General features: G+C 46.9%; 1 protein-coding gene across 1 annotated transcript; it reads right to left on the reverse strand.

Moving 5' to 3' along the window:
* LOC125427957 (tetratricopeptide repeat protein 39A-like) lies at positions 1-27,725 on the reverse strand. Its single transcript, XM_048487525.1, has 8 exons — positions 27,700-27,725; positions 25,619-25,714; positions 12,180-12,311; positions 10,311-10,378; positions 9,012-9,079; positions 3,722-3,786; positions 3,161-3,260; positions 1-90 (listed from the first exon to the last, which is right to left on the reverse strand). Exons 1-8 carry the CDS (start codon positions 27,723-27,725, stop codon positions 1-3), a joined length of 645 nt encoding a protein of 214 aa, XP_048343482.1.
* Positions 27,726-27,763: the final 38 nt, after the last annotated feature.

The raw sequence follows: 27,763 nt of genomic DNA on the forward strand, positions 1-27,763 counted from the left end.
TCAGTAATCGACGATTGCCAGGCGCCGATTTCCGCACTCGAAAATCGTCAGCCGCTTCGATTTTCGGCAGCCGCCGAGGGTACGCAAATGCTGTTGCGCATACCCAAATGCCGTTGCATGATCTTCGCTAAAGAACTTTAGCATGCGCATAAGCGGCGTTCTCCGATGCGAAAATGCGCAAACGAAAGCTGATCAATCCCTTGAAATACGTCGTTTCCGGAAATCGCCGATAATCTCCGGACAGATTATCAGCAATTTTCGAGGTACCACTGTGTGTGTGTGTGTGTGTGTGTGTGTGTGTGTGTGTGTGTGTGTGTGTGTGTGTGTGTGAGAGAGAGAGAGAGAGAGAGAGAGAGAGAGAGAATAAACAAACAAACAAACCAGAGGATGAGTTGATTATATCATATGGACATGCCAAAGGGGGGGGGGCTGCTCTGCTTTGGATGCCAAACCACATCAAAACCTCAGTGTGGAAGCAACCACTTTTCCAATCAAAGCTGATCCCTAATGCCCCTGTCAGCAATGAAGAGTAGCAAATTAAGCAACAGGCTAATAATGGGAGGAGGAGGAGACACCGCCTGTACACTTGGCCCATGTAAACCTGATGTTAAAGCCAAAGGTTAATGGATGCTGAGGCCTGAGTCTCAGGCAGCTTCTATTCATCTTCTGGGTGGGCTGCCTTGTGCGAAGCATTGCCAGAACAAAGTCTGTCTGCTGACCTGCACATGATTCTCTCTTTCTCCAAAAAGGAAAAATAATCCACAGCTGAGAGGGCAGCTAGAACACAAACTGGGCTACAGAAGGGTTGGAGTGAAAAGCAGCCCCTTCCCTCTCTGTCTCTCAGGATGCCCCAGGGATACAGAAAATGAGGAACCAATTTTCCTGGACACAGAAAATGAAAGCAGCAACCTGGAATGCTCCCCGTTTGCAAATCATCAGCAAACCCTGGAAATCTCTTAGCATAGCTTGTCATGCTGCTCTTTCCCTAAGTCTCCTTCTTGCTGGCAAATGAGGATATTTTTCACACGATTGGGGTGTTGTGGGGTTTCAAGGTTGTATGGCTGTGTTCCATGCCGAAGATCCTCTGAAGATGCCAGCTACAGATGAAGGCAAAAAGTTGGGAGAAAATGCTACTGGAACACGGCCATACAACCCAGAAAACCCACAACACACCAGTGATTCCGGCTGTGAAAGCCTTCAACGATACATTTTCACACAATTGTTCAGCACCAGTCTTTGCTCAGTCTGTGACAGACTTCTCCCTCATGCGTTTGCCCAACCACTACGGCCATCTTTTGAGGCCCTATTTTGGGTTCCTCCACTTCCTGAGATTAGGTGGGAAGCAACCCAGAAAGGGTTTTCCAGATCAGGGCACCAAAGCTCTGGCACTCTCCAGGGAGATTCACCCATCTCCTTCAGTGATCCCTCCTTCTTAATCAATGCTTTCATTGCTGTTTTTATATTAGTGTATATTATACAGCAGAACCTTGGTTTTCGTTGGTAATCCGTCCGAAAAGAATCGATGAAAACTGAAACCGCTGAAAACCGAGGCAAACCTTTCCATAGGAATCAATGTAAATCCAATTAATCTGTTCTAGGCACTCCAAAAAACATACCAAAAATACATTTTTGGTGAATAAACATAGTGTTTCATGCTGAAAACAGTAACAAACAATAACACTAGGACCAGCTTCAGAGCCAGTGGACCAATGTCGCACCAGAAAGCTGTCCAAAGAGGTCTTGTTTCTGATGCCTCTTTAAGATTTGTCTGAAATGGGGCAAAACGTTGTCATTAAACAAGTTGCAGACACGGCCTGCGACAGCTTTGCCCGGGTGATTTTTCTCCACAAACCCCTGCACCTGACTGCAAATCAATGGAAACCAAGGCAAATTTTTCACTGAAAAATCGATGAAAACCGAAACCGATGAAAACCAAAGGCAATGAAAACCGAGGTTCCACTGTAATTCTTTTTATCGTTTTAATGGTGTGTGTTAGGGAGGGGTTGCTCTTAAGCAGTGTCTTTAAAATGTTGTTTTATCCTGCATGTTTTACATTGTTTGGCTGCTTTGGTGGCTCTTGTGAGGGCAGAAAAGCAGGATACCAATTTTATTTGTTTGTTTGTTTGTTTATTTATTTATTTATTTGATTTGTTTTACCGTCCACCCCCGAAGGACTCTGGGCGGTGTACAGAAGAAAAAACCACTAAAAAGATATAATTACAATAGAAAAATTAAAACCAAAATAATTAAATTCAACATCAGAACAAAACAGAAAACCTAACATCAGATGGCAACTTGAAGAAACCTCCTACCCCCCTGGGAGGGGACTGGGTGCAATACAACAACAGCCAGTTATGATGGTGTGGGGGGGGGTGGAGGGGGGGCAATCAGTGACCAGCCCCCTACAAAGCCCAGTAAAACAACTCTCCAGGGTCCTGCAGGACCCTGATGGCTGGAGGGAGACCGTTCCACCAGGCAGGGGCCAGGGAGGTAAAGGCCCTGGCCCGGGTAGAGGCTAGTCACATCACTGAGGGGCCAGGGACCACCAGCAAATTTGCCTCTGTAATCTGAGTAGGGACATAAGGGGAGAGACGGTCCCTAAGGTATGAGGACACCAGGTCGCAAAGGGCCTTAAAGGTCAAAACCAACACCTTGAAGGTGATCCTGTATTCCACTGGGAGCAATACAGCTGGCGCAGCACAGGGGAGATGGGGTCCCTAATAGAGCCAATTAAAAAAAATAGTAATATGCGGCTGTACTCCTGACCTGCCACTCAAGGAGTGAGGCTAAAAACCAGATGAAGAAGAAGAAGAAGAGTTTGGATTTATATCCCACCTTTCTCTCCTGCAGGAGACTCAAAGGGGCTTACAATCTCCTTGCCCTTCCCCCCTCACAACAAACACCCTGTGAGGTAGGTGGGGCTGAGAGAGCTCCGAGAAGCTGTGACTAGCCCAAGGTCACCCAGCTGGTGTGTGTGGGAGTGCCCAGGCTAATCTGAATTCCCCAGATAAGCCTCCACAGCTCAGGCGGCAGAGCTGGGAATCAAACCCCATTCCTCCAGATTAGATACATGAGCTCTTAACCTCCTACGCCACTGCTGCTCCTGATTTCAATCCATTACTGTCCAGATGACTGTTAGCAGAAATACGTGATAACTTACCAAGTTGAAGGCACCAATGCCCAGTGCAATGCCCCCCTCCAAATGGGGACGGACTGAGCTGGCTAGCAGTTGATGAGTTTGAACGAAACTGTTGAGTTCCCTGTGAAAAGCAAGGGAAGTTAGGAAATCCCAGATACAAGCCTGTCACCCCTTAATTCAGCTGAAGCGAGAGAAAGCACCAAGAGGCCCAAGTTCACAACTCTTGCAGCCTTTACAGGTCTCCTCTCCTGGCTTCAAGCCAAATACCTAACCCAGTGATACTCAGTGGCCTGTGAGTCACAGGCAGCTCTTTTGACATGCCATCTATGCCTCTTAGAATCATAGCAACATAGAGTTGGAAGAGGCTCCAGGACCATCAAGTCCAACCTCCTGCAATGCAGGAACACGCAATCAAAGCACTCCTGTCAGGTGGCCATCCAGCTTCTGCTTAAAAACCTTTGAAGAAGGAGACTCCACCACCCAAGGCAGCGTATTCCACTGTCAAATATCTCTGTCGGTCAGGAAGTTCTTCCTCATGTTTGAGTGGAATCTCTTTTCTTGCACCTTGAACGCATTACTCACCTGTAGATGAGGTAGCTGCTACGTACTTTGATCCCCCCTTTTATGAAATTCACCATATTTTCATCCTGTAAGGAGGGAAGTTAGAAAGTCCCTGAGCAAAGAGGGGACCCTCAGTTCTTCATTTTTCATTTATCTAAATCAGAGGTCCCCAACCTCTTGGGCACCTTTCAGATTCTGACACAGGATGATGTGCGCAACAACAAAATGGTTTCCACAGGAGGCTTCCACAAAATTCCAGGGAGCAAGGTGACGCACCACTCTCATAGTAGCTCTTCAATATTTAAGGCAGAAAATCTGTTTAACTAGATTGCCTTTTTAATTTGCACAACCAATCAGAGCCAAACACAACTTCTGCCTGGCTGTGACTGTTTCCTAAAAACGCAGGTCTTGGCAGGCACCACTTGGGGGCCTTTGATCTAAATGCTGCTGGTTTGCGTGTGGGATGGCTTAATGCAAAGAATCCATCACAGTTCACTCTCCTTTGAGGCCCCTGCGAATTTCAGAGAGGAAAGGAAGCAGCCCAAGAGATCTCTTTGTCTCCTGCTCCAGCCCGACTCTCCTCGCAAACTGCCGTTATCAATGTGACTGTTTTCAAATCATTTTCATCTGTTTTCAAATCATTTTCATCATCTTCAAGGTGTGGGTACTGACCTTTAAGGCCTTACGCAGCCTGGGACCCTCGTATCTTCGGGACCGCATTACCCCATATGTCCCCACTCGGCCTCTGCGTTTAGCAGAGGCCAACTCATTCCCCTAGTGGTTCCCTGGCCCCTCAATGATGTGGCTGGCTCTCCCACTCGAGTGCCAGGGCCTTTTTCAGCCTTGGCCCTGCCTGGTGGAACACCCTCCTCAAGCTGTTCGGACCCTGCTGGGATCTTGAGTGAATTCTCAAGAGACCTCGTAAGACTGAGTTGTTCCACCGGATCTTTCGGAGTGTCCACAGACAGCTGAGTCAAGGTGCCTTCTATTCCCTCTTGGTTGGTTTACAGTCCCCTGTCATCTAGGGGACTTTATTCTTGTCCCGTTTCCCCCCTCTTTTGGGAGTGGAGTTTAATTAGGAGTTATTGCTGATGCCATTTTTATTGAATCTACCGCTGTGTTTTAAAAATTTTAAATTTAAATCTAAATTTTAATTTAATGGGGTTTTTGTCTGTATATTTTGTATGTGGAATCTGTGTTGTGCACCGCCCAGAGCCCTTCGGGGGTTGGGCGGTATAAAAATCCCATAAATAAATAAACAAACAAACAAATAAACAAACAAACAAACAAACAAATACAATTAAGACCACGGGGAGGGGGAGACAGTTTCCAAAGATTTGTGGCGATTAAATCCTTTCCACTAGCAAAGAAAAAAAAGATGTTCTTCAAACATGATCACAGAATATATAATGAAATGCATTTCTGCAAACCCCAAACCTCAGTGGAAATGCTGCAGAAAAACACAGTCCAGATTTAAATATATCCAAGTCCACCTGAAGTACATTCTCCAAAGCCTGACAAATCTCTCAGGCTTTGGCCATGAAGCACATCACAGGCCATGACACATGATGAAAGGCTACTGGAAAATGAGCCGTTTTTCTTTACTTGCAGTGCCTCCAAAGAACATGTTCCGGAGAGCAAGTCCCACTGAGGAGTTAAAAGGATTCTGAGCAAATCTGTTCAGGGCTCTGTTCTCTTACTTTCCTCTCTGAGCTCAGCTGTCACTCACCACAGTCAACCCGTTTGGCAATGTTGGCATTTGCAAGTGTCTGTCACGACTCAGATACTAAAAGGTTAACTGTTTGTATGTAAACAAGGTTGTGAGGTCACTGTTTTATGACCCAGTCTATTGATCAGCCATTGGTCAGTAAATCACCATTGCTGACATGTTAGCAAGCACTGTTTATCAAAGGTTATAAAGTTACCTGACTTCCTTTGTTAGAACTCTCGCACTGGAGTGTATTGCACACGCTAGCCACGAGGCTAGACAGAAAGCAAAATGTAGTCTTAACTGTGTATTGGCTAGTACAGCATTTCTTGTTTTATATCCATGTAACCTTTTTCTCTTTTTTAAGCTAGTAAACATTCTTATTTATTTATTTATTTATTTATTATCGTATTTATATACCGCCCCATCCCCTTTACACAAAAAGCAAACTCAGTATCTCTGCATATCTTTATTTTGCCACTGCGCTTTTCTTAAGTACTTAAGTAAGGAGCAGCAGTGGCGTAGGAGGTTAAGAGCTCGTGTATCTAATCTGGAGGAACGGGTTTGATTCCCAGCTCTGCCGCCTGAGCTGTGGAGGCTTATCTGGGGAATTCAGATTAGCCTGGGCACTCCCACACACACCAGCTGGGTGACCTTGGGCTAGTCACAGCTTTTCGGAGCTCTCTCAGCCTCACCCACCTCACAAGGTGTTTGTTGTGAGGGGGGAAGGGCAAGGAGATTGTAAGCCCCTTTGAGTCTCCTACAGGAGAGAAAGGGGGGATATAAATCCAAACTCTTCTTCTTAAGTATCTCTCTGAATATACTGGCCGAATTCCTACGGTCAATAAAACACGTATTATTCATGCCAAAAAACACAGTTTGAGCAAGGGCTCCCCACCGCTTACATGCCGAACCCGTCTTCATCCTGGTTCTGTCGCTAATTCCACCCCTCAGCACGGGTTTTTCCCGGACCTGCATGAATGGTCGATTCCCCACTTCAAAAACGAAAGTAGATACAAACCGGTTTGGTAAGATTCAGGATCTTTTGAACACGGTTTCATGGTCCCCACTGCAGCTTCTGCCCCCTTGTTCCCAGAAACGCAGCAGCCATGCAGGAGTTCCCACTGTCAGCGGATCAAACGGGTAATCCCCTCAGGGGCTATCCTGATTGGCTGCTGCGTTGATTCTCTACCAATCTTGATTCTCTTTGATCTGAGATTGCAAATGCCTTAACAGACCAGGTGATCGGGAGCAACAGCCGCAGAAGGCCATTGCGTTCACATCCTACATGTGAGCTCCCAAAGGCACCTGGTGGGCCACTGCGAGTAGCAGAGAGCTGGACTAGATGGACTTTGGTCTGATCCAGCTGGCTTGTTCTTATGTTCTTATGTTCTTATGTTGTGCTGGGGCAGGAATTTTTTTACTTTCAAACTGACGGATCCACGTCTGCGCGAGCATGCGCAGAACAACTCTACGCAGATACGAAGAAACGGGCAATTAAAACAAAGCCCTATTTCCGTGCACCTCCTTGTAGTCGGATCCATGTGGATACAACGTGTAGCACTGCTCTGTATTGCCTTCAACTCAGTCACTCAGTCAAAACCGGCCCATGTTGCTTCGTATCCACATGGATCTCCAGTCCGCAAAATTTTAAAAAAGGCTGCACACACATCGCGCACAGCCCACTGCGTCCTGATTGGATGGGAGGCTCCACGTCACTCGCAAGGGTGGGTAGTTTGAATCTGGATTCACACACACACACCCCACTTCCCCACTGCTCCAGATTTCCCACGCGTTTTTCGAAAAGGTCTACTTTCTTCCAGGTTTTAAAATAACACATGCTGGGGGGAAGGGGGAACGCCAGAAACAGGATGAATGTGCATTCGGCGCTGGTGAAGTGGGGAGTTCTGCAGGAAACTGGATATTTGGAGTGAGGAGCACGCATCTAATTGTGAGTGGGGAATTGACCCATGTGAACCTTTTCAAAAAACACATGCCAAGCCTGGATCCGAGGAGAGAGACAGGAGTCGAATATGCATTTGTTTTCGTCCTGTTGGGAGTGATGCAACGGTTTTCCAGCCAATCAGCACGCAGTGGGCGGTGCACGATGCGCGCACAGCCTTTTTTTTTTGCCGTGCTGGATGTAGCCACGTGGAAATTAGGACATGTGGATGAATGGGCATGAGCGGACGTGCAAACATGCACACGTCCAGACGTTCACCAAATATTGTTCATGTGTACCCACATTGGAACATTAAAGCAAAAATAAGAATTATGAATTTTTAATTAGGGGAGGAGTAATGTTCCTGCTCTGACCGAATAGCCAATGAAAATGCCCAGCGCCACCACGTTGGGGCATAATGACATCACCACGTGACTGCACGCAAAAAAATTAAAAAAAGGTCCCACCCCAACACAACACGACAGCCAATCGGGACAAGGAAGAACATGACCGCTGAGTGGATCGTGTGTCTGAGGGGAATGTTACTTGAATCCACATTACTTGAATCCTTGATAGAAACCGAGGTCTTCAGTGGAGTGGGAAGGGAGAATGTGAGATGAAAAGGTACTGTCTCTTTTGAAACCTGGATGTATCCATATTTATATATTTATTTATTTATTCGATTTGATAAACTGCCCTACCCCCGGAGGGCTCGGGGCGGTGTACAACAACAAAGAACACAATAAAACAAATCGAATAACCCCATTTAAAATATACAAAACCTTAAAACTATAGCATCAGTAACTTTCAATAAGTGATTAATAATAAAGACATCTGGCATCAAACCCCAGTGATCACACCCTGGGAGGGAGGGGGCTGGCAGATGGTCAAATATATAGCCAGTGTGCAGGGCAGCAAAAAGGGAGCGGGCTCAGCGGCTGGCCCCCCCAAAAGCCCGGTGGAACAACACAGTTTTGCAGGCCCTGCGGAACTCTCCAAGGTCCCGCAGGGCCCTAACCGCTGGGGGAAGAGCGTTCCACCAGGCAGGGGCCAGGGCAGTAAATGCCCTGGCCCGCGTGGAGGCTAGCCACATCATGGAGGGGCAGGGGACCACCAGCAAATTGGCCTCTGCTGAGCGGAGGGTGCGACTTGGGACATATGGAGTGAGTTTAAGAGCTCTTAAACTGTAATGACCTTGACTGTTGTCTCGCAGTGGCAAAGTTTCTGGCTGAGGTTTGCGAACTGAACTTATGATCCAGTGTGAAGTTTTATCTAGTAATTTTAAGTGTATTTATATTGTATGTTCTGTATGCCAATATAGGCTTATTGAAATTGAATTGAATTGATATGGGGTGAGACGGTGGGGATTCGGCCACTGTTCAGAAATCCCAACAGGCAAGTCTCACATGTGGCTGCATATATGTAGAGTGCGTGTGTGTGCATACATGTGTCTTTGAAGGTTCATCACTGGCAATGCGAGAGAACAGAGCATCACAAATTCCCTTTTATAACCAGCCAGTTCCCGAGACATGGCAAGCGGCAAAATGCCTTCTGCCTCATTGCTATATTTGGGTCAGCCCCAAAATAACCCTTTTCAGGACCACGGGCAAAAAAGAACGGGAGTCCTGCTTACATCCCTAAGGGAAAGGAGTTCCTCTTACCTGGAGGAAGGTGAGAGCCGCCCGGTGCAACAAGCATTCAGCGTAGCACACTTCTGCGTGCAACTCTTCTGCCACAGGAAAGAGACAGATGTGTGTCAGGAGATAGCATGTTACTCCCAACCGCACTCCCCTCGGCCAGGCCTCCAGCACCTCCTTGCACCCACCCATCCAACATCTCCTGGATAAGCGGTCCTCAATGTGGCACCCACTGACACGCTTGCTGGCACCTGTCAAGTGTTTTTAAAAAGGGGATGGGTCTAGGTGGGGCTTCTGCCCAGCAAGCCTTCTGACTGGCCACTGGAAAGAGTGGACGTGCAGAGTTTTAAAAACGTTGCTTTTGGCATCAGCTGCCCATTCAACACAGGGATCTTCACGATGCGACTGACGCTAAAATGCAGCGTCCATTTCTCGCGGCTGGGTCCACCTCCAGTAGCAGCAATTTTTGTGGCAAGGCCCACCACCAGAGGTGGGATCCAGCAGGTTCTCACCAGTTCCCGAGAGTGGGTTACTAATTATTTGTGTGTGCGGAGAGGGGGCTACTAATTGGGTCTGCTTTTCCGTTAGAAATTCCATTAGGTCCAAAAATCATCAAGTCCTGTTGTTTCCTATGTGGCTGGTTAGCGAAGGTAGAAAACGGGATAATTCTCCCTGTTGGGCTGTTTTAAAAACATGTTTTAGAACTATGGTAAAGTTCCTTGTTTAAGGAAAGTATCCTTCTTTTGATTTCTAGAAACAAAATTAAGTATTTGAAAGTATTAAGTATTTGACAGGCTGTCAATTAGAGGAGAAGTAGTTGTTTCTGTTGGCAGTAGACGATAGGACTTGCCATAATGAGTTTAAATTACGGACAGAAAGATACCAGCTGGAAATTAGGAACTTTTTTTTTACAGTAAGAGTTTTTTACAGTAACAGAGAAATTATTAATGCCCCGCCCCCAGAATGCCCGGCCACGCCCCTGTCGTGCCCCGCCCAGCCCCATTGGCGCTACACCACTGTTTGAATCCCAACCACCATGGGAACCTGTTACTAAAATTTTTGGATCCCACCACTGCCCACCACCCCGGACCCACTAAAGGAGGCCTCTGACTACCTGCCCCCGCCAAAATCAACACAGGAGACCGACCCCCTAGATGAGACATAACAAATATTCCAGTGCTCGTTCTGAAATAAGACGGCAACGTAACAACTGCTGAGACCAAAGTCCACAGGCTCCAGAATCCTGTTGACAAGAGCAGCCATCCAAATGGGGCTGTGAAGGATCAGGCCCCATTCAATGGTCCCAGTTCCCAGCACTCTCACCCTCTGTGCAGGTATCTCCGCCCATCCGACCGGAGAAGGTGCCAGACGTAATATTTTTCCTGCGGAACCTGTCAGGAGAACCAGAAGCAGAAGCACCATCAGACCTTGTTCTACCTACGTTCTTCCTACCTCCGCCTTGCCTGGAAGAACATTGTACATTATCTTTCCACAGCCCCAACAAACACCACGGAGCTTCCTCCCACTGTCCTCCGCCAAGCCTCTCTGTTCATGTTCTCCCTGCCCAGCCGTTCCAGCTTCCTGGGAATCGTGTTGATCCCACGGCAAACATTTCCCCAAACGTGGCCGAGAACCAAGCCAGATTTTGCCACCACAGCCATTCAGCATGTTGAAAGAGGGAGAAAGACAACATCATACCCTACCCTGCGTAACCAAACATTTCCTTATAATCAGAGGTGGGATCCAGCAGGTTCTCACAGGTTCCCAAGAGTAGGTTACTAATTATTTGTGTGTGCCGAGAGGGGGTGACTAATTGGTGATTTTGCCACATGATTTTTGCCTTAGTTACGCCCCTCCTCTCAGCAGTAGCGCGCAGAACTGGAAGCAGTCTAGCAGGAGGTGCAGCGGCGTGCGTGGCAGCCTGCGCCTGAGTGCATTCGTTTCCTGCCCAAGGACCGGAACAGCGGCTGCGTCCTTGCCACAGCCCCGCCCAGGAATGCCCCGCCCCCCAGATTGCCTGGCCACGCCCCCGTCGTGCCCTGCCCAGCCCCATTGGCGCTACGCCACAGTTTGAATCCCACCCCCATGGGAACCTGTTACTAACATTTTTGGATCCCACCACTGCTTATAATCTAACTTCATCTGATCAACCCTACACCCGTCTTACTGGGCTAATGCAGAAGAGGAAAGAATGGCTGGCTCACCACCAAATGAAGCAAGGTACAATTCATTGTCGAAGGCTTTCACGGCCGGATTCAACTGGTTGTGGTGAGTTTTCCGGGCTGGGTGGCCGTGGTCTGGTGGATCTTGTTCCTAACATTTCGCCTGCATCTGTGATACACCTCTGAAGATGCCAGCCACAGATGCAGGCGAAATGTTAGGAACAAGATCTACCAGACCATGGCCACACAGCCCAGAAAACCAGCAACAACCAAGGTACAATTTGAACGACCCTGAGCTAAGCAGAGTTGACCCTGGTTTTGGAATGTGGATAGGTGACCACCCAGGAAGTCCAGGCTCACTATGCAGGGGCAAGCCACCTCTGTCTACCTCTTCTCTTGACCTGGATGGCCTAGGCTAGGCTGATCTTATCAGATAGAAGCCAAGTAGAGTGGGTCCCAGTTAGTTCATGGATGGGAGACTACCAAGGAAGTCCAAGGTTGCTCTGTAGAGGCATGCAATGGAAAACCATCCTGAACCTCTCTACCCTTGAAAACGTGATAGGGTCACCACAAGTTGGGGGGTCACAGGAAGGAAGGAAGGAAGGAAGGAAGGAAGGAAGGAAGGAAGGAAGGAAGGAAGGAAGGAAGGAAGGAAGGAAGGAAGGAAGGAAGGAAGGAAGGAAGGAAGGAAGGAAGGAAGGAAGGAAGGAAGGAAGGAAGGAAGGAAGGAAGGAAGGAAGGAAGGGAGGGAGGGAGGGAGGGAGGGAGGGAGGGAGGCAGGCAGGCAGGCAGGCAGGCAGGCAGGCAGGCAGGCAGGCAGGCAGGCAGGCAGGCAGGCAGGCAGGCAGGCAGGCAGGCAGGCAGGCAGGCAGGCAGGGAAGGAGCACCCACAACACTCCCTCCAAGTCAGGTTTTAGGGAACAGAAATCATCTCACTCCTACATATTCAGCCACAACATGGACAGGAGGCCCACGTCGCAACAGCAGAAACAGGGTTGGTTCCCCCCACCCCCCCGCCAGCGTGGCCCACCTCTGGCAGATTTCCTGGGCCGCTTTCATGGTGTGGCCTGCGTGGGCAATGTCCTCTTGCTCAAAGGTCATCATGGCTTGCATCTCAAGAATAGTGGCGTAGATCAAGGCGTGGTACATGCTTTCTCCAGTCCTGCCAAAGAGATCAACAGGAACACGTGGCAGAAGGAAACAATGCATGCCCCACCCTTCCACCAAAGAGCGCAGGGCAGCAGACATCAGGTTCCGCTTTATCCTCATAACGTCCCTGCGAGGTAGATTTGGCTAAGAGAGAGTGACTGACTGGCTCACAGCCACCAGGAAACTTCAATGATGAGTGTGGATTTAAGAGCAATTCGTTCGCTTCTCTGGTGAATTATATAGAAAAGAAAGTTTATCGGACAATGTCGTGGACAAATATATAAAAATAATACCTACTGAAAAGTTCATCCAAGCATAGAGAATTACTAAAGAAAACCATCATAATTTAAGAAATATCACAAACTATTAAGGAATTTTAAAAAGGTAAAGCACCAGGACTAGGCGGACTCACAGTGGAATATTATAAATGTCTAGAAGAGAATTCAATCTCACTAGTGTAGTGCTTAAGAGCAGTGAACTCTAATTTGGAGAACCGGGTTCAATTCCCCACTCCTCTACATGAGTGGCAGACTCTTATTTGGTCAACTGGATTTGTTTCCCCACTCCTACATTTCTCCTGGGTGACCTTGGGGTAGTCACAGTTCTCTCTGAGTTCTCTCAGCCCCACTTACCTCACAAGGTGTTTGTTGTGGGGAGAAGAAGGGAAAGGAGTTCACACGCCGCTTTGAGACTCCTTAAAGGTAGGGAACAGCAGGGTGTAAAAAAGCATGACCACCTTTGTGGCAAAATGCTGATACAACATTGATTCACAAAGTGGGAAATCACAGCTGCAATCATAAAGACCTATCTCGCTATTAAATGTGGGTTACAAACCTTTCACGTCAATAATGGTGAAAAGATTGAGACATATAATGAAATTCATTCATGCAGATCAGACAGAAAGGATTTGCTCCTAAGAGACGTGTGAAAGATAATGTCCTTTTTGTAATCAATGCCTTTGAGTCTGAAAAACAATGCTGAAGGGGAATTTGAACCCAAGACTTTGCCAAGATCCCACACTTCAGCCCTTTCTTTGCCTTGCTTGTCTCCAAGCCGCCCCAGCAGAAGGTACGAAAGAAATTATTAAAGAAACAGAATCCAGCAATGTATGGTCGGGGAGATGGCTCTTCTCATCCACTGCCACCCTACAGAAGTCTATGTACCAGGAACGTTTTTCATGCGCTTTTTAAACAGTTTGATCCCAATATGTTGGAATTTCATCTTCAGGGCAGGGAAAGATTCCCAGCTGCAAACTAAGGGAGTCTTTTTGATGAAGCTGGAAAAGATTAAGAGTTGTTAAAAGATTTTGGGTTGTCCTTGGCCAAGCAAAGAATCCCCTAGTCAGGGGTCTGCAACCTGCGGCTCTCCAGATGTTCATGGACTGCAATTGGCCATGGTGGCAGGGGCTGATGGGAATTGTCCGTGAACATCTGGAGAGCCGCAAGTGGCAGACCCCTAGCTGAAACTGTATACCCCAGCTAGTAACCCAGAGGGAAAGAGACCTTTGGGTTGGAGTGGACCGCTCCACAAAAACGTTGATCCAGGGCGCAGCAACAGTGTAAAAGGCAAACGCTATGCTGGAAGTGATGAGAGAGACTGAAAGTATAAATGCCAATATTTAGAACACCCTTGCACAGATTCGATGGTGCAGCCTCATTTGGAATACTGTGTGCCCTTCAGGCTATCAAAACAGACATTGGGAAAATTACAGATTAAGGGGTTGTGGCTCTTTTCCTATGAAGAAAGGCTTAAGAGTTTTGGAGATTTCAGTCTAGAATATAGATAGTAAAGAGATTTGTGAAATTATGCAAAGGGCAGCAGCGGTAACAATCCTGCCAATCCTTGACTGGTGTACCCACAAAGACAGAAATCTTGTCTGGACTTGCCTTCACCCATATCTGCCTTGCAAAATAGCCTGTTGCTCCCTTCCTAAAGACAATACCTGCTACTGGGAAGGCCCACTTTCTACCTCCAGCCCTGGACGATCTGCCTCACTGAGACAAAGAACTTGATGATGTGATTGGAGGAGAAATTTATCAGTGGCTACTAGTGATAGCGGAGCCAGAAGTGAAATTCCCCCACTTCTGGATTGCGTTCGAATTAAAGGTTAAAGTTGTCTTATTCTCTGTGTTAGCTAGGTAGAAACCAACTGTATTAGATAGGAAGATAGGATTTGTAAGTTTTCTTTGTATTTATGACTGTATGGAACCTCCTTGGCCCAAGGCAGAAAGCCATCTTTGCTCCACCTGGGCCCATCCTATTCACGTGTAAAGGTTCCTGATACACGCGGACAAAAGGAGACCTCAGCTGAAGCGCCTCGCCCTGCCTAATCCCGTCAGCGGCAGATAAGGAGGTTTTCGTCATCTCTCTCCGCTTCCTGACTTCGGACATCTGGGGAAGCCTTTGTGTTTTCCCGCCAGTGGACGCATCATCGCCTCGCCCTACTCTGGCGCGAAACTCAAGGAGGGGATGCCTATCGGACCCTGATTGGTTCCTGCATGTTGCAAATGAATGATTGGTTGTTTTGAATTCTGTTAATGAATGGTGGTGGGTTGTCTTTCATTCTCCCGGGCTCCCGACGGGAGAAAGTGTACTTAAGGGGTTGTAAGGCTGCTAGGCAGCGCAGTTGTCGTGTGGAACGGAGGTGCTGACATTAGGTCAGCATCTCAATAAATCACTTTTATTTATCCGAGCCGTGTCGGGTCTTGCTTGGGTTCCTGGGCGCTGCCGAGAGCGGGACACTTCTGAGTAAGGAAAGTGTTACCCAGAGCAGCGCAGTAACAGTAGCTATGATGACCAAATGGAACTTCCATGTTCAGAGGTAGTCAACCTCCAAATCCTAATGCCAGGAGACATGATCAAGGAAGGCCTTGGCTTCTATGCCCTGTAGTTGGATGTCCAGAGGAACGGCTTGGCCATTGTATGAAAATGCTAAACGAGACAGGCCCTCACTGATCCAGCAGGGCTCTTCTTAGATAAGAAATAAATGTGGGTCCAAACCAGCTTTGTTTCGCTGAAGATGCTGGTTGATATCTACATTCCACAGCTTAACGTAGTTATGGAAGAATACTGAGGGGAAGTCTGCTTTTAGCGTCTTTCTACATCATTGTCAAGCCCCAGATCTGTAGCCAACACTGGACTCAGTGATTTCAATCAAAAGCCTTTATTGACAGACGACAGCATGGCCTTAGAGCAGTGGTGGCGAACTTTTGGCACTCCAGATGTTATGGACTACAATTCCCATCAGCCCCTACAATTGGCCATGCTGACAGGGGCTAATGGGAATTGTAGTCCATAACATCTGGAGTGCCAAAGGTTCACCACTAGGGCCTTAGAAGAAGCCAGACTTCTCAAGCCCTTTTTATGCCACCAAGGTGACCCCCTTTCCTTCCCCAGAAATATCAAAGTGAGACATTATAGAACAGGAATGTGAAAGCCGTTAGTTCTCAAGACCATCAGAAGGGCTGTCAGCCCAACTGGTGCTTGGGTGCAATCCACATTACTACAGGTTGCAGGGGTAGGGAACCTGCGGCTCTCCAGATGTTCAGGAACTACAATTCCCATCAGCCTCTGTCAGCATGGCCAATTGGCCATGCTGGTAGGGGCTGATGGGAATTGTAGTTCCTGAACATCTGGAGAGCCGCAGGTTCCCTACCCCTGGAGTACAAAGGCGGCTGGAAACTGAAAGTAGAGAAAACCCATTATCATGACAGAAACCTGGACCCTGTTTGATGTCAGCTGTGCCACCTAACAATCATATGAAGCCATAGCAACAATTTTCAATGATGTTCTCATCATTTAAAACAAATTAAATCAGAGGTGGGATCCAGCAGGTTCTCACAGGTTCCCGAGAGTAGGTTACTAATTATTTGTGTGTGCCGAGAGGGGGTTACTAATTGGTGATTTTGCCACGTGATTTTTGCCTTAGTTACGCCCCTCCTCTCAGCAGTAGCACGCAGAACTTGAAGCAGTCTAGCCTAAAAACTGCGCCCCCTGGAGGCCAACAAAGTAAAAACCCTAAAATATTTTTCAAAATACACCTCACTCGCATATAAGTCGAGGGGGGCTTTTTCAGCACAAAAATGTGCTGAAAAAGTTGACTTATATGCAAGCATATATGGTAAGCCTAAATCAATCCAGGCATTAAACATATCCCAGTCAAAGGCCTTCTGAAAAGACCAAACCAAACCAGGATGCAAATTTGCATGCTTTTAATGTTTTTTTCTCTATTGTGCGGAACCATGGCAACAGTATTAAATGTTCTCTCGCTTCCAGGAACAACAGAATGCTCTTTTCTTTCTCCCATTTTCATCCTCTGCCTTTGATCAGGACTTTGCCTGCCACTACCCACTCACAAGGAGGGTTCATGAGCAGTGATTTGCCGACTTGCACATGAAAACAAAACAGCACACCATCTATCTTCCGCTCTGCATAGCACTTCAGGCACTTGCGCAGGGCTTTCCCTAAGTTCAAAGCAGCTAATGCAAAACAACAAAACAATGTTGAGAATTAGCCCAGAAACCACACAGCACCCCAACATTTAGAATGTTGTGTTTTTTTCAGGGTTGTATGGCCATGTTCCAGTACAGTGGAACCTCAGAAATCGGCACCTTCGGAAATCGCTGGTTTCGGTTTTCGCCAATCGCCGCTGGCCATTAGAACATCTCGGATTTCGTCAGCAGTCTCGGATTTCGCCGGCGTAAATTGTGTAATTTACCCAATTTGCTACGTTGTTTGCGCATGCGCAAACAGAGCAGTTTCAGAAATCGCTGATTTCGGATTTCGGCAATAATCACCCGGCGGATTATCGGCAAAATCCAAGATTCCACTGTACTATTTTCTCCTGATGTTTCGCCTGCATCTGTGGATGCAGGCGAAATGTCAGGCAAAAATACTACTGAAACACGACCATACAACCCATACAACCCACAACATTCTAGTGATTCTGACCATGAAAGGCTTTGACAATACATAAAACAATATTTTTGAATCACATCAATGTAAACACACAATAATTAACCATACTGTTTCAACAAAGTCAATTAAAAACCCTATAGTCCACCAATAAGCTCTCCAGACTGTTAGTTGCTTTTCAGCAGTATCTTCATAGGGTGCCATCCTGCAAACGGGCACGATCAGTAATAGCCCATTCATGGGCATTCTCTCTTAGGGATGGCCAGCCTGATGTGCTCAGGAAGGCTCATGCACTTCTTCATGAGTTTGCAAAAGGAGGACATTTTAATAAAGGGATCGGAGCTACAATATAAAGAAGAAGAAGAAGAAGAAGAAGAAGAAGAAGAAGAGGAGGAGGAGGAGGAGGAGGAGGAGGAGGAGGAGGAGGAGGAGGAGGAGGAGGAGGAGGAGTTTGGATTTATATCCCCCCTTTCTCTCCTGCAGGAGACTCAAAGGGGCTGAAAATCTCCTTGCCCTTCCCCCCTCACAACAAACACCCTGTGAGATAGGTGAGGCTGAGAGAGCTCCGAGAAGCTGTGACTAGCCCAAGGTCACCCAGCTGGCGTGTGTGGGAGTGTGCAGGGTAATCTGAATTCCCCAGATAAGCCTCCACAACTCAAGCGGCAGAGCTGGGAATCAAACCCAGTTCCTCCAGATTAGATACACGAGCTCTTAACCTCCTACGCAGAAGTCTAGCCAGTGAAAACAGCTCCGGGGGCCAGCCTGGCTGAGGGATCACTGTGATGTTACAAGCCAGCATCACAGTGACTGAACTCCACTGAACTCCAGCAATGTGTTAGTGGGTCAGATAACTCCCATGATCCTAAGTTGTGATTATAATAATAGAATCTTGGAAGAGACCTCAAGGGCCATCAAATCCAACCCCCTGCAATGCAGGAACACATCATCAAAGCACTCCTGACAGATGGCCATCCCCCCTCTCTTCCAAAAACCTCCCAAGAAGGAGACTCCACCACCCTCCGAGGTAGTGCGTTCCACTGCTGAACAGCCCTGACTGTCAGGATGTTTTTCCTGATGTTCAGGTGGAATCTCTTTTCCTTCACCTTGAGCCTATTATTCCTGGTCCTAGTCTCTGGAGCAGCAGAAAACAAGCTTGCTCCCTCACCAACATCCCTTCAAATATCTAAACATCGCTATCATGTCACCTTTTAACCTTCTCTTCACCAAACTAAACATCCCCAGCTCCCTAAGACTCTCTTCGTAAGGCATGGATCCCAGACCTTTGACCATTTTGGTCGCCCTCCTCTGGACCTGTTCCAGCTTGTCAATATCCTTCTTGAACTGCGGTATCCAGAATTGTACACAGTATTCCAGGTGAGGTCTAACTAATGCAGAATAGAGAGGTACAATAGAGAGGTGGAATCTCTTTTCCTGCATCTTAAACCCGTTACTCATGGTCCTAGTCTCTGGAGCAACAGAAAACAAGCTTGCTTGCTCCCCGACATGACATCCCTTCAAATATCTAAACGTGGCTATCATGTCACCTCTTAACTTTTTCTTCTCCAGACTAAACATCCAGTGGTGGGATTCAAATAATTTAACAACTGGTTCTGGTGGTGGGATTCCAACAAATTAACAACTGGTTGGTTGTGGTGGGTTTTCCGGACTGTGTGGCCAATGTCTGGTGGATCTTGTTCCTAACGTTTCGCCTGTATCTGTGGCTGGTGTCTTCAGAGGTATATCACAGAGGGAAATCTGTACCCACCACAACCAGTTGAATCCAGCCGTGAAAGTCTTCATCAATACATTAACAACTGGTTGTTTACAAGCACCATTTTAACAACTGGTTCTGCCGAAGTGGTGCGAACCTGCTGAATCCCACCACTGTAAACATCCCCAGCTCCCTAAGTCTCTCCTCATAGGGCCATGGTGACGAACCTTTGGCACTCCAGATGTTATGGACTACAATTCCCATCAGCCCCTGCCAGCATGGCCAATTGGAGATGGGATGGGGCTGATGGGAATTGTAGTCCACAACATCTGGAGTGCCAAAGGTTCGCCACCACTGTCACAGGGCATGGACTCCAGACCTTTTATCATTTTGGTCGCCCTCCTCTGGACCCGTTCCAGCTTGTCAATATCCTTCTTGAATTGTGGCGCCCACAACTGTACACAATAATGGCTATACCTCTCTACAAGGCTATGTGTGGTCTCACTTGACAACATCAGAGAGAAGTGGAGTTTGGACAGATGCTTGACAGTTAAGGAGGGCTGACATAGAACATTAACCCAGAAGTGAAAAAATTTTGGACAACTGTAATGTTATATATCGAGAAACTGGTGAAGATTAATATTGGGATAAATAATGATTTAATATTCATGGGTGTAATGGAGGATAGAAGGGTAGATAAAAATATATAGCTATATGTATAAAATAATGATCAAAGCAGCACATGCAACAATAGCTTTAGGCTGGAAAGAAAAGAAAAAATGGACAATCCAGAAATGGTTGGAATATATCTGGGAACAAGTGACACTGGACATTTTCAAAATAATAACAAAAAAATAAACTGTGGCAAGATAAACAGAGCGAAATTTTGAAGATATGGACTATATATGCGGACTGGATGAAAGAAGCTGGAGTCAATGAGGAGATATGGGAGAAGAGATTACAAAGAATGAACTTACTGCTGTTTGTTTGACAAAACTATGAAGAAAATACAGGGGGGAGGGGAAAAAGGGGAAAATGTATTGTTTGAAAACGAATGAAGAAGTGTATTAATATAAAATGGAATATTCAAATGATACAATAAAAATTAATTTAAAAAAAGAACATTAACCCAACCCAACCCCCCCCCACACACACACCCCTTTAATGGTATACATTGCTATGTACCTCATGAGTCTCCTATTACACTCTAACAAACTCATGACCTGCTTCATGTGTCTTTTCATCAAGGCTAATGAAACTGGCCATCAATTCCTGGGAACAAACAGTTGATGGAACATTCTGTATTCATGAGAATACACAACTATTGTTCTCGTGAAATCTACGCATTGTTCAGCATCACTTCAGCTACATTTTTTCCCCTTCAAATAAGAATGACTCGCACCTGTGCGGTTCCACTGCTCTCACCCAACGTCACTCTCCCCTTCAAGCTTATGTGCGCTGGTCACACATAGCTCTGTTGCTTCTTGACTTTTGGATAGGTCATATATTACGCTGATAGTATCACTATTCCTTTTCCAAACCCCATTCAACACATCATTTTCTTCGATTCTGTATGAATTAATCCCTCTAAGATGATTGTAATAATCTTTTATTATTTCTCTTGAAGACTCAGTATAAAAACTCTTTTATTGTCAAAATGGTTCTCAATATTCCAAACGTCCAAACTCCTATAGAAGGATCTTGGTATAAATTGGTGGGGAGATCTCGCTGTTACACCCCACCCGCCCTTTGGGTTAAATGAAAATTCCCCACAATAATTCACTTGGTAGCAGACCACTAATTTGGGTAACAAAAGGACACCGCTCATCCCACAAAATAACAGCGGTGCAAAAGGAGAAATCGGGCGAGCTGACACCCGTGGCCAATGAAAGGACTGTGTTGCCCTGCTTGGTACCTCCGGCTCTCACTCTGTGGGAGCCGGCAGCACTTAGCAGGGAAATCCCCCTCTGCCCCACCAGAGCATGCTGTCCATGGGGCAGAGGGGGGAAGGATGGCGGCCTCTGCATTTTCTGTACCCCCATGGGTGCTGCAGCCACCCTCACTCACCATCATACAGGATAAGGTAAGTGGTGGTGCGGGGCTGGCGCGGGGGTTGGGGGGGGCAGAAAATGCAGAGGCTGTCCTGGGCGCAGCTTTGCCCAGCTATGCCTCTGTTTCCACAGACGTGCAACTGTAAATAGAACTACTTCCTTATTTGATCTTCAGCTATGCAAAATGAAATAACTGACCTCTTAGGTTTTTCAAGCTAATATAATCAGCTGGGGTGGGGATGAGGAGTTTAGGATGAATTGTAGACTCCAGAAATCTAGCAAGTAGCTAGACCTCCCTTGGAGAAATCTAGCAAGTAGCTAGACCTCCCTTGGAGGTCTGCTGCAGCACCTTAACAAATTCCACATCTGGATGCCTGGGAGCTGAGAGGTGAGTTGTTTACTTGCAGCATTTCCCTGTTTGTTCTTTTATTTATAGGGGGCAGATCTTCAAAACATCAAGTATACAAGGAGTAGAGAATGCAGCACAAGTCTGTGAAGCATTAAAGCATTCAACACAGAACTAAAACAAAAAAAGAGGGGGAAACAACAAAATGGCGGCCAGGAATTGTGTTGAGGGGATGAGTGTAAACAACAAGAGGGGGGGGGGGGGGCTGAAAATGTTTTATAAACGTTGTAGGAGATTTGTGCGGAAAGGGCCAAAGATTCACAACCTCGTGCTGCATTCTCTACTCCTCGTATACTCGATGCTTTGGAGATTGCCTCCCCCCATAAATAAAACAACAAACAGGGAAATGCTGCAGATAAACAGGCGAGGGGGAACTGAGTGAGCTCAGAAAATGGCACTGAGGAGGAAGTGCAGAGAAGCCTGGGAAATGTAGTCAAGAGATCGCACAGCAACTGAAGATGTTTTCAAAACATTTCAGTCAAAGAATCATCTTAAAAGGGGTTTCATTTAAAACATTTTGAGGTTGGAAATAGAACGTTTTGGGTAAGGACAATGAGGAACTCGATGGAGGAAATGTTTTATTTTCCACCCTAGAACGTTTTAAAAGAATTGTGTGGAAAAGCTCATGATTAGGATTTGTTCTTGGCTTCCAATGGAAACATCCTATGCCAGAAATTTCCCTCCTCCTTCTGGATGTGGCCTGGGGGTGGCTTCTGGTAGGTGAGAAGAAACTCCCACTGCAACCTGAATTTTGTGGGGTAGAAAATGTTGACAGAGAGAAATTTTTCTCTCTTTCTCACAATACTAGAACCAGGGGGCATTGATTGAAAATGCTGGGGGGAAGAATTAGGACTAATAAAAGGAAACACTTCTTCACACAACGTGTGATTGGTGTTTGGAATATGCTGCCACAGGAGGTGGTGATGGCCACTAACCTGGATAGCTTTAAAAGGGGCTTGGACAGATTTATGGAGGAGAAGTCAATATATGGCTACCAATCTTGATCCTCCTTGATCTCAGATTGCAAATGCCTTAGAGACCAGGTGCTCAGGAGCAGCAGCAGCAGACGGCCCTTGCTTTCACATCCTGCATGTGAGCTTCCAAAGGCACCTGGTGGGCCACTGCGAGTAGCAGAGTACTGGACTAGATGGACTCTGGACTGATCCAACAGGCTAGTTCTTATGTTATTATGTTCTTAACCCTTCTTCATCTGTCTGGAAGACATTCTCTAGTGCCTCCCTAGGGAACCTGGCAGGGTACTTAGTTCTATGGGGAAGAGTAAATAAATGATGGTCAACCTGATGTGTTTTGTTTTTGTTTTTTTGCAGGGAGGGGGGATATATTGCAACATGGCCAACTTCCATAGTAGAAAGTTGCATATTTTGACTAAAACACTCTCTGCTAAAGTAAGTAAATCTAATTTTGTACTTATCTTTATTTATTTCATGTATACCCTGCCTTTCTCACTGAGGCTCAAGGCAGATTACAAAAAGTAGAAACCCAGTTAGACACCCTAAAACACCCAATAAAAATGCAATTGGAACTGGGATTCCAGAATAAGAATACAAGGCCCCCAGTTGTGTATGACATGAAGAAGAGTTGAAGAAGAAGAGTTGGATTTATATCCCCCCTTTCTCTCCTGAAGGAGACTCAAAGGGGCTTACAAACTCCTTTCCCTCCCTCCCCCACAACAAACACTCTTGAATTATATCCTACCCTTCTTAAACCCACCCTCCCAGGCTCCACTCTCAATTCTTCCTCCCTTCTTAAACCCTCCCTCCCAGGCTCCACTCTCAATTCTCCCTCCCTTCTTAAACCCTCCCTCCCAGTCTCCACTCTCAATTCTCCCTCCCTTCTTAAACCCACCCTCCCAGGCTCCACTCTCAATTCTCCCTCCCTTCTTAAACCCACCCACCCAGGCTCCACTCTCAATTCTCCCTCCCTTCTTAAACCCACCCACCCAGTCTCCACTCTCAATTCTCCCTCCCTTCTTAAGCCCACCCACCCAGGCTCCACTCTCAATTCTAACTCCCTTCTTAAACACACCCACCCAGGCTCCACCCCCAATTCTCCCTCTTTTCTTAAGCCCACCCACCCAGGCTCCACTCTCAATTCTAACTCCCTTCTTAAACCCACCCACCCAGGCTCCACTCTCAATTCTCCCTCCCTTCTTAAGCCCACCTTCCCAGGCTCCACTCTCAATTCTAACTCCCTTCTTAAACCCACCCACCCAGGCTCCACTCTCAATTTTCCAGGTATTTCCAGACCTGGAGTTGGCAATCTCATCTCCAGGCCACAAAGACCTCTCCTCTGGAGAAAACGACAGCTTTAGAGAGAGGACTCTGTGGCACCACAATCCCCCTGACCTCCCAAGCTCCACCCTCCCCAGGTACTGCTCCCAAATCTCCAGGAATTTAACTAACTAACTAACTAACTAACTAACTAACTAACTAACTAACTAACTAACTATGCTGCCCATCCTCGAAGGGCTCTGGCTGGTTTACAACAGATAAAATACACTTAAAACATACAATTACAGTGTAATAATAAAAGCAGAATAATTTAACACTACAGGAACAGATAGCAAAAGCACGACAACAGGTGGCTAAAAATCTCCCTCCTCCACTTCCAGGAGGGGACTGGGCGCATCAGTAGCAGCAACTAGATATGACAGTATACAAGGGCTGTCAGGGGCGGCACATCAACGACCAGCCTCCCCAAAAGTCCGGTGGAACAACTCCGTTTTCCAAGCCCTGCAGAACTGTCCAAGATCCCACAGGGCCCTGATGGCCAGAGGGAGAGTGTTCCACCAGGCAGGGGCCAAAGCAGTAAAGGCCCTGGCCGGGGGGAGGCCAGTTGTATCATTGAGGAGCCGGGGACCACCAGTAAATTTGCCTCCGCAGATCAGAGGGCCTGAATAGGGACATAGGGAGAATCGCCAAATAGGGACATAGGGGGAGAGACGGTCCCTGAGATATGAGGGCTCCAGGCCTCATAGGGCCTTGAAGGTGATCCGGTGTTCCACTGGGAGCCAGTGCAGTGAAGCAGGTATAGAATTTTTATGGGGGGGCTGGGGGGGGCCACGTCCCCACCTGCCCCTGGGGGTGGGGCCATGCCTCCCCAACCCCTGCCCCCAGCCTCAGTGCCAGGGATGGTAGACTCCCCTGCCCCAGCGGCCCCGCTCCCTACCAGCTGGGCTCCCAGCCGGCAGCCAGCAGTACCTTCTGCCCTCCCCTCCGGGCAAAGGTGTAGCTAGGGAAAATGGAGCCCAGTGCAAAATGGAGCCCAGTTTTGCACCTCCCACCACCACCACCCCCAGCGGCCGCTGTGATGCTGGAATCCACCCCCAAACGGCATCACTTTCAATGGTGTTTAAACTAGGGAGCCCAGATTCTCCTTTTAAATCCACTTTAAAGGGAGAATCTGGGGTCCCCGGTTAAAACAACATTGAAAGCAATTCGGTTTGGGGGTGGATTCTCCCCCACCCTGAAACAGCATCACTTTCAATGTTTAAACTGGGGACCTCAGATTCTCCCTTTAAATCCATGCCGAAGAGGGTGGATTTAAAAGGAGAATTTGGGGAAATTTGGGGGGTGCCTACTGTCAGGGGTGCAATTGTTAAGCTACCAGCACCAAACTTTCAGGGTATCTTTAGGAGACTCTCCTGATGATACCACCCAGGTTTGGTGAAGTTTGGTTCAAGGGGTCCAAAGTTATGGGCCCTCAAAGGTGTGGCTCCATCTTCTATTACCTCCCATTGGAAACAATGGGGGATGGGGCACCCCCTTTGGGAGTCCATAACTTTGGACCCACTGAACCAAATCTCACTAAACCTGGGTGGTATCATCAGGAGAGTCTCCCAACAAATCCCTGAAATTGTGGTGCTGCTAGCCTAAAAACTGTCCCCTGGAGGCCAAAAACCAAAGCAAATTTAAAAAATACAAAAAACCACAAACAGAGGCAGAGCTTCGGACATTTAATTGGGGGAGAGTTTGAACCAGAGGACACCCCCCCCCTTACCTGTGTCCTTGAGCGAGTGCAACTGGAATTTTCCAAGCTGGTGTTGGCAACACCACTCCTGTTCATACCTTTCCTCCTTCTGACATATTTGCCTCATTGATATGCCTCATTGATCACAGTCTGTGCGAGTTGGGAGGGTTTAACACAGAAGACGTACAAGATTTCTTGTTACTGGCCGGGGAGGCCGAGGCCTGCACCTGGTCTCCCCCTCCACATACCTGGGCTGCAGCATCTCTAAGCTCTCACTGAACTGGTTATGCAGGAAGCAGTCCAGGGCTTCGGTGCATTCGGCCAGGGCAGCCTCCAGGGCACTGCTGCAGAGAAAGAAGGAGCACAGGAAGAGCAAAATGAGAACAACCATGCAAGGTTGCAAGAGAGAAGCTTGGTCAAACGTGACCCACTGTCCATAGAACCAAACACGCTGGGGAGAGGGATCTGGGCAGTACGGTCAAACATTATGTCCAAATGTTGCAAATGACAGCTTTTAATAGCAGCAGCTTCAAACACAAATGCAAATAAACTATTGTGATTGGTGTGGTTTTTCCGGGCTGTGTGGCCGTGGTCTGGTAGATCTTGTCCCTAACGTTTCGCCTGCATCTGTGGCTGGCATCTTCAGAAGTGTATCACAGAGAGAAGCCTGTTATGTGTAACACCAGACCACGGCCACACAGCCCGGAAAGCCCACAACCCGTTGAATCCGGCCTTGAAAGCCTTCAATAAACTATTGTGACTTCCTTAAAACATATGTTATTCCTGCTCAACTCCAGCCATTAAGGACCTATTTGCAGAAATAGATTGGGTTTGGAGGTTCAGAAGTGGGAAACCTGCAAGGACTTATGGGGGGCATCTTATCTAACATCCCCCCACTATTTTTTCTTTCCATTCCCTGGTAGCCCCTACAGTCTCTCCCCTTCATCTGCTTCCTTCTTCCTTCCCACCCAACAGCCAAACTGCCTTTATCCACCCACTCCGCTTCAGCAACTTCAACTTTCCCTCTTCCTGTCCCCCTGGCAGCTTCTACCCAAGAAAACTAAAGCCAAGTTATGCAGTGGAGTCTATTGGGCCAGTTGAACAGGGGAGAACCTGCAAGGCCTTGTGGAGGCCTCCTCACTTTCCCCTATATCCAGTGGTGGGATCCAAAAATTTTAGTAACAGGTTCCCATGGCGGTGGGATTCAAACTGTGGCATAGCGCCAATGGGGCTGGGCGGGGCACAGTGGGGGCATGGCCAGGCAATCTGGTGGCGGGGCATTCCTGGGTGGGGCTGTGGCAAGGACGCAGCCGCTGCGCCAGTCCTTAGGCAGAAAACGAATGCACGCAGGCACAGGCTACCACGCACACCGATGCACCTCCTGCTAGACTGCTTCAAGTTCTGCACACTACTGCTGAGAGGAGGGGCGTAACTAAGGCAAAAATCACGTGGCAAAATCACCCATTAGTAACCCCCTCTCGGCACACACAAATAATTAGTAACCTACTCTCGGGAACCTGTGAGAACTGCCTGCATAGCTTGCATGTGAACGGGAAAACAGGAAAAGGATTCCTTTATCACGACTGCAACCCGTTGTACATTTGCTGTACGGAATCGACCAAGATGAAGGTTTCATTTTTAGAATAATAACTTTTCAGATTAGTTTTATGGCTATATAAAAAATTACTGATTTGGTTAAACAATTAGAAATGCATAGATAAATAATTATAAAATTACTGTGAATTCTCTGTAGTTTCATTTGGGCTACCAGACTTTGCATTTTTTGTTGTCTGCGTCATGCCTACCTTATCCATAGACAGAAGAACTTCATTAAATATTTTCCAAAACTGGGTCTGTTTTATGGCCTGCTACCTTTATAGGTTTTCTCCTCCAAGGAGAGAATAATATCAGTCTAGACACACAAAAGTCCCAAGACTTGTGGAGCATTCTGCTCAAAAGGTTTCACTTTCCTTTTTACTGCTTGTCCCTCTAGACCAGATCTATTCCGGGACAAACAATCTTCTATTCATTAAACTTATTGAAACTGAACACTTAAGAGGTAAGGGGTTGATTTTGTGTGGATAGATTTGCAAATGAACAATGGGATGAATATCTTTTTTTCTCCATTCTGCATGTTTATTTTATAATATTTTTGCAGTGAAGGTATGTTATTTCTGAAGACATATTCACTGTTCTGAGAACTGCAAAACCAAGCAAGTGTATCAAGTTTAAATGAAATTAAAATTAAAAAATAATATCTTTTAGATAGAAAAAATTCCCAAAGTATTCTTATAGAAATCTCTGTAATGGATTAATGGAACTCATTTACCAAAATATTAAAACGTTGAATGACATGATGATGATGATGATGATGATGATGATGATGATGATGA

The sequence above is a fragment of the Sphaerodactylus townsendi genome, linkage group LG03 (genome assembly GCF_021028975.2).
Source record: "Sphaerodactylus townsendi isolate TG3544 linkage group LG03, MPM_Stown_v2.3, whole genome shotgun sequence".
Lineage (NCBI taxonomy): Eukaryota > Metazoa > Chordata > Lepidosauria > Squamata > Sphaerodactylidae > Sphaerodactylus > Sphaerodactylus townsendi.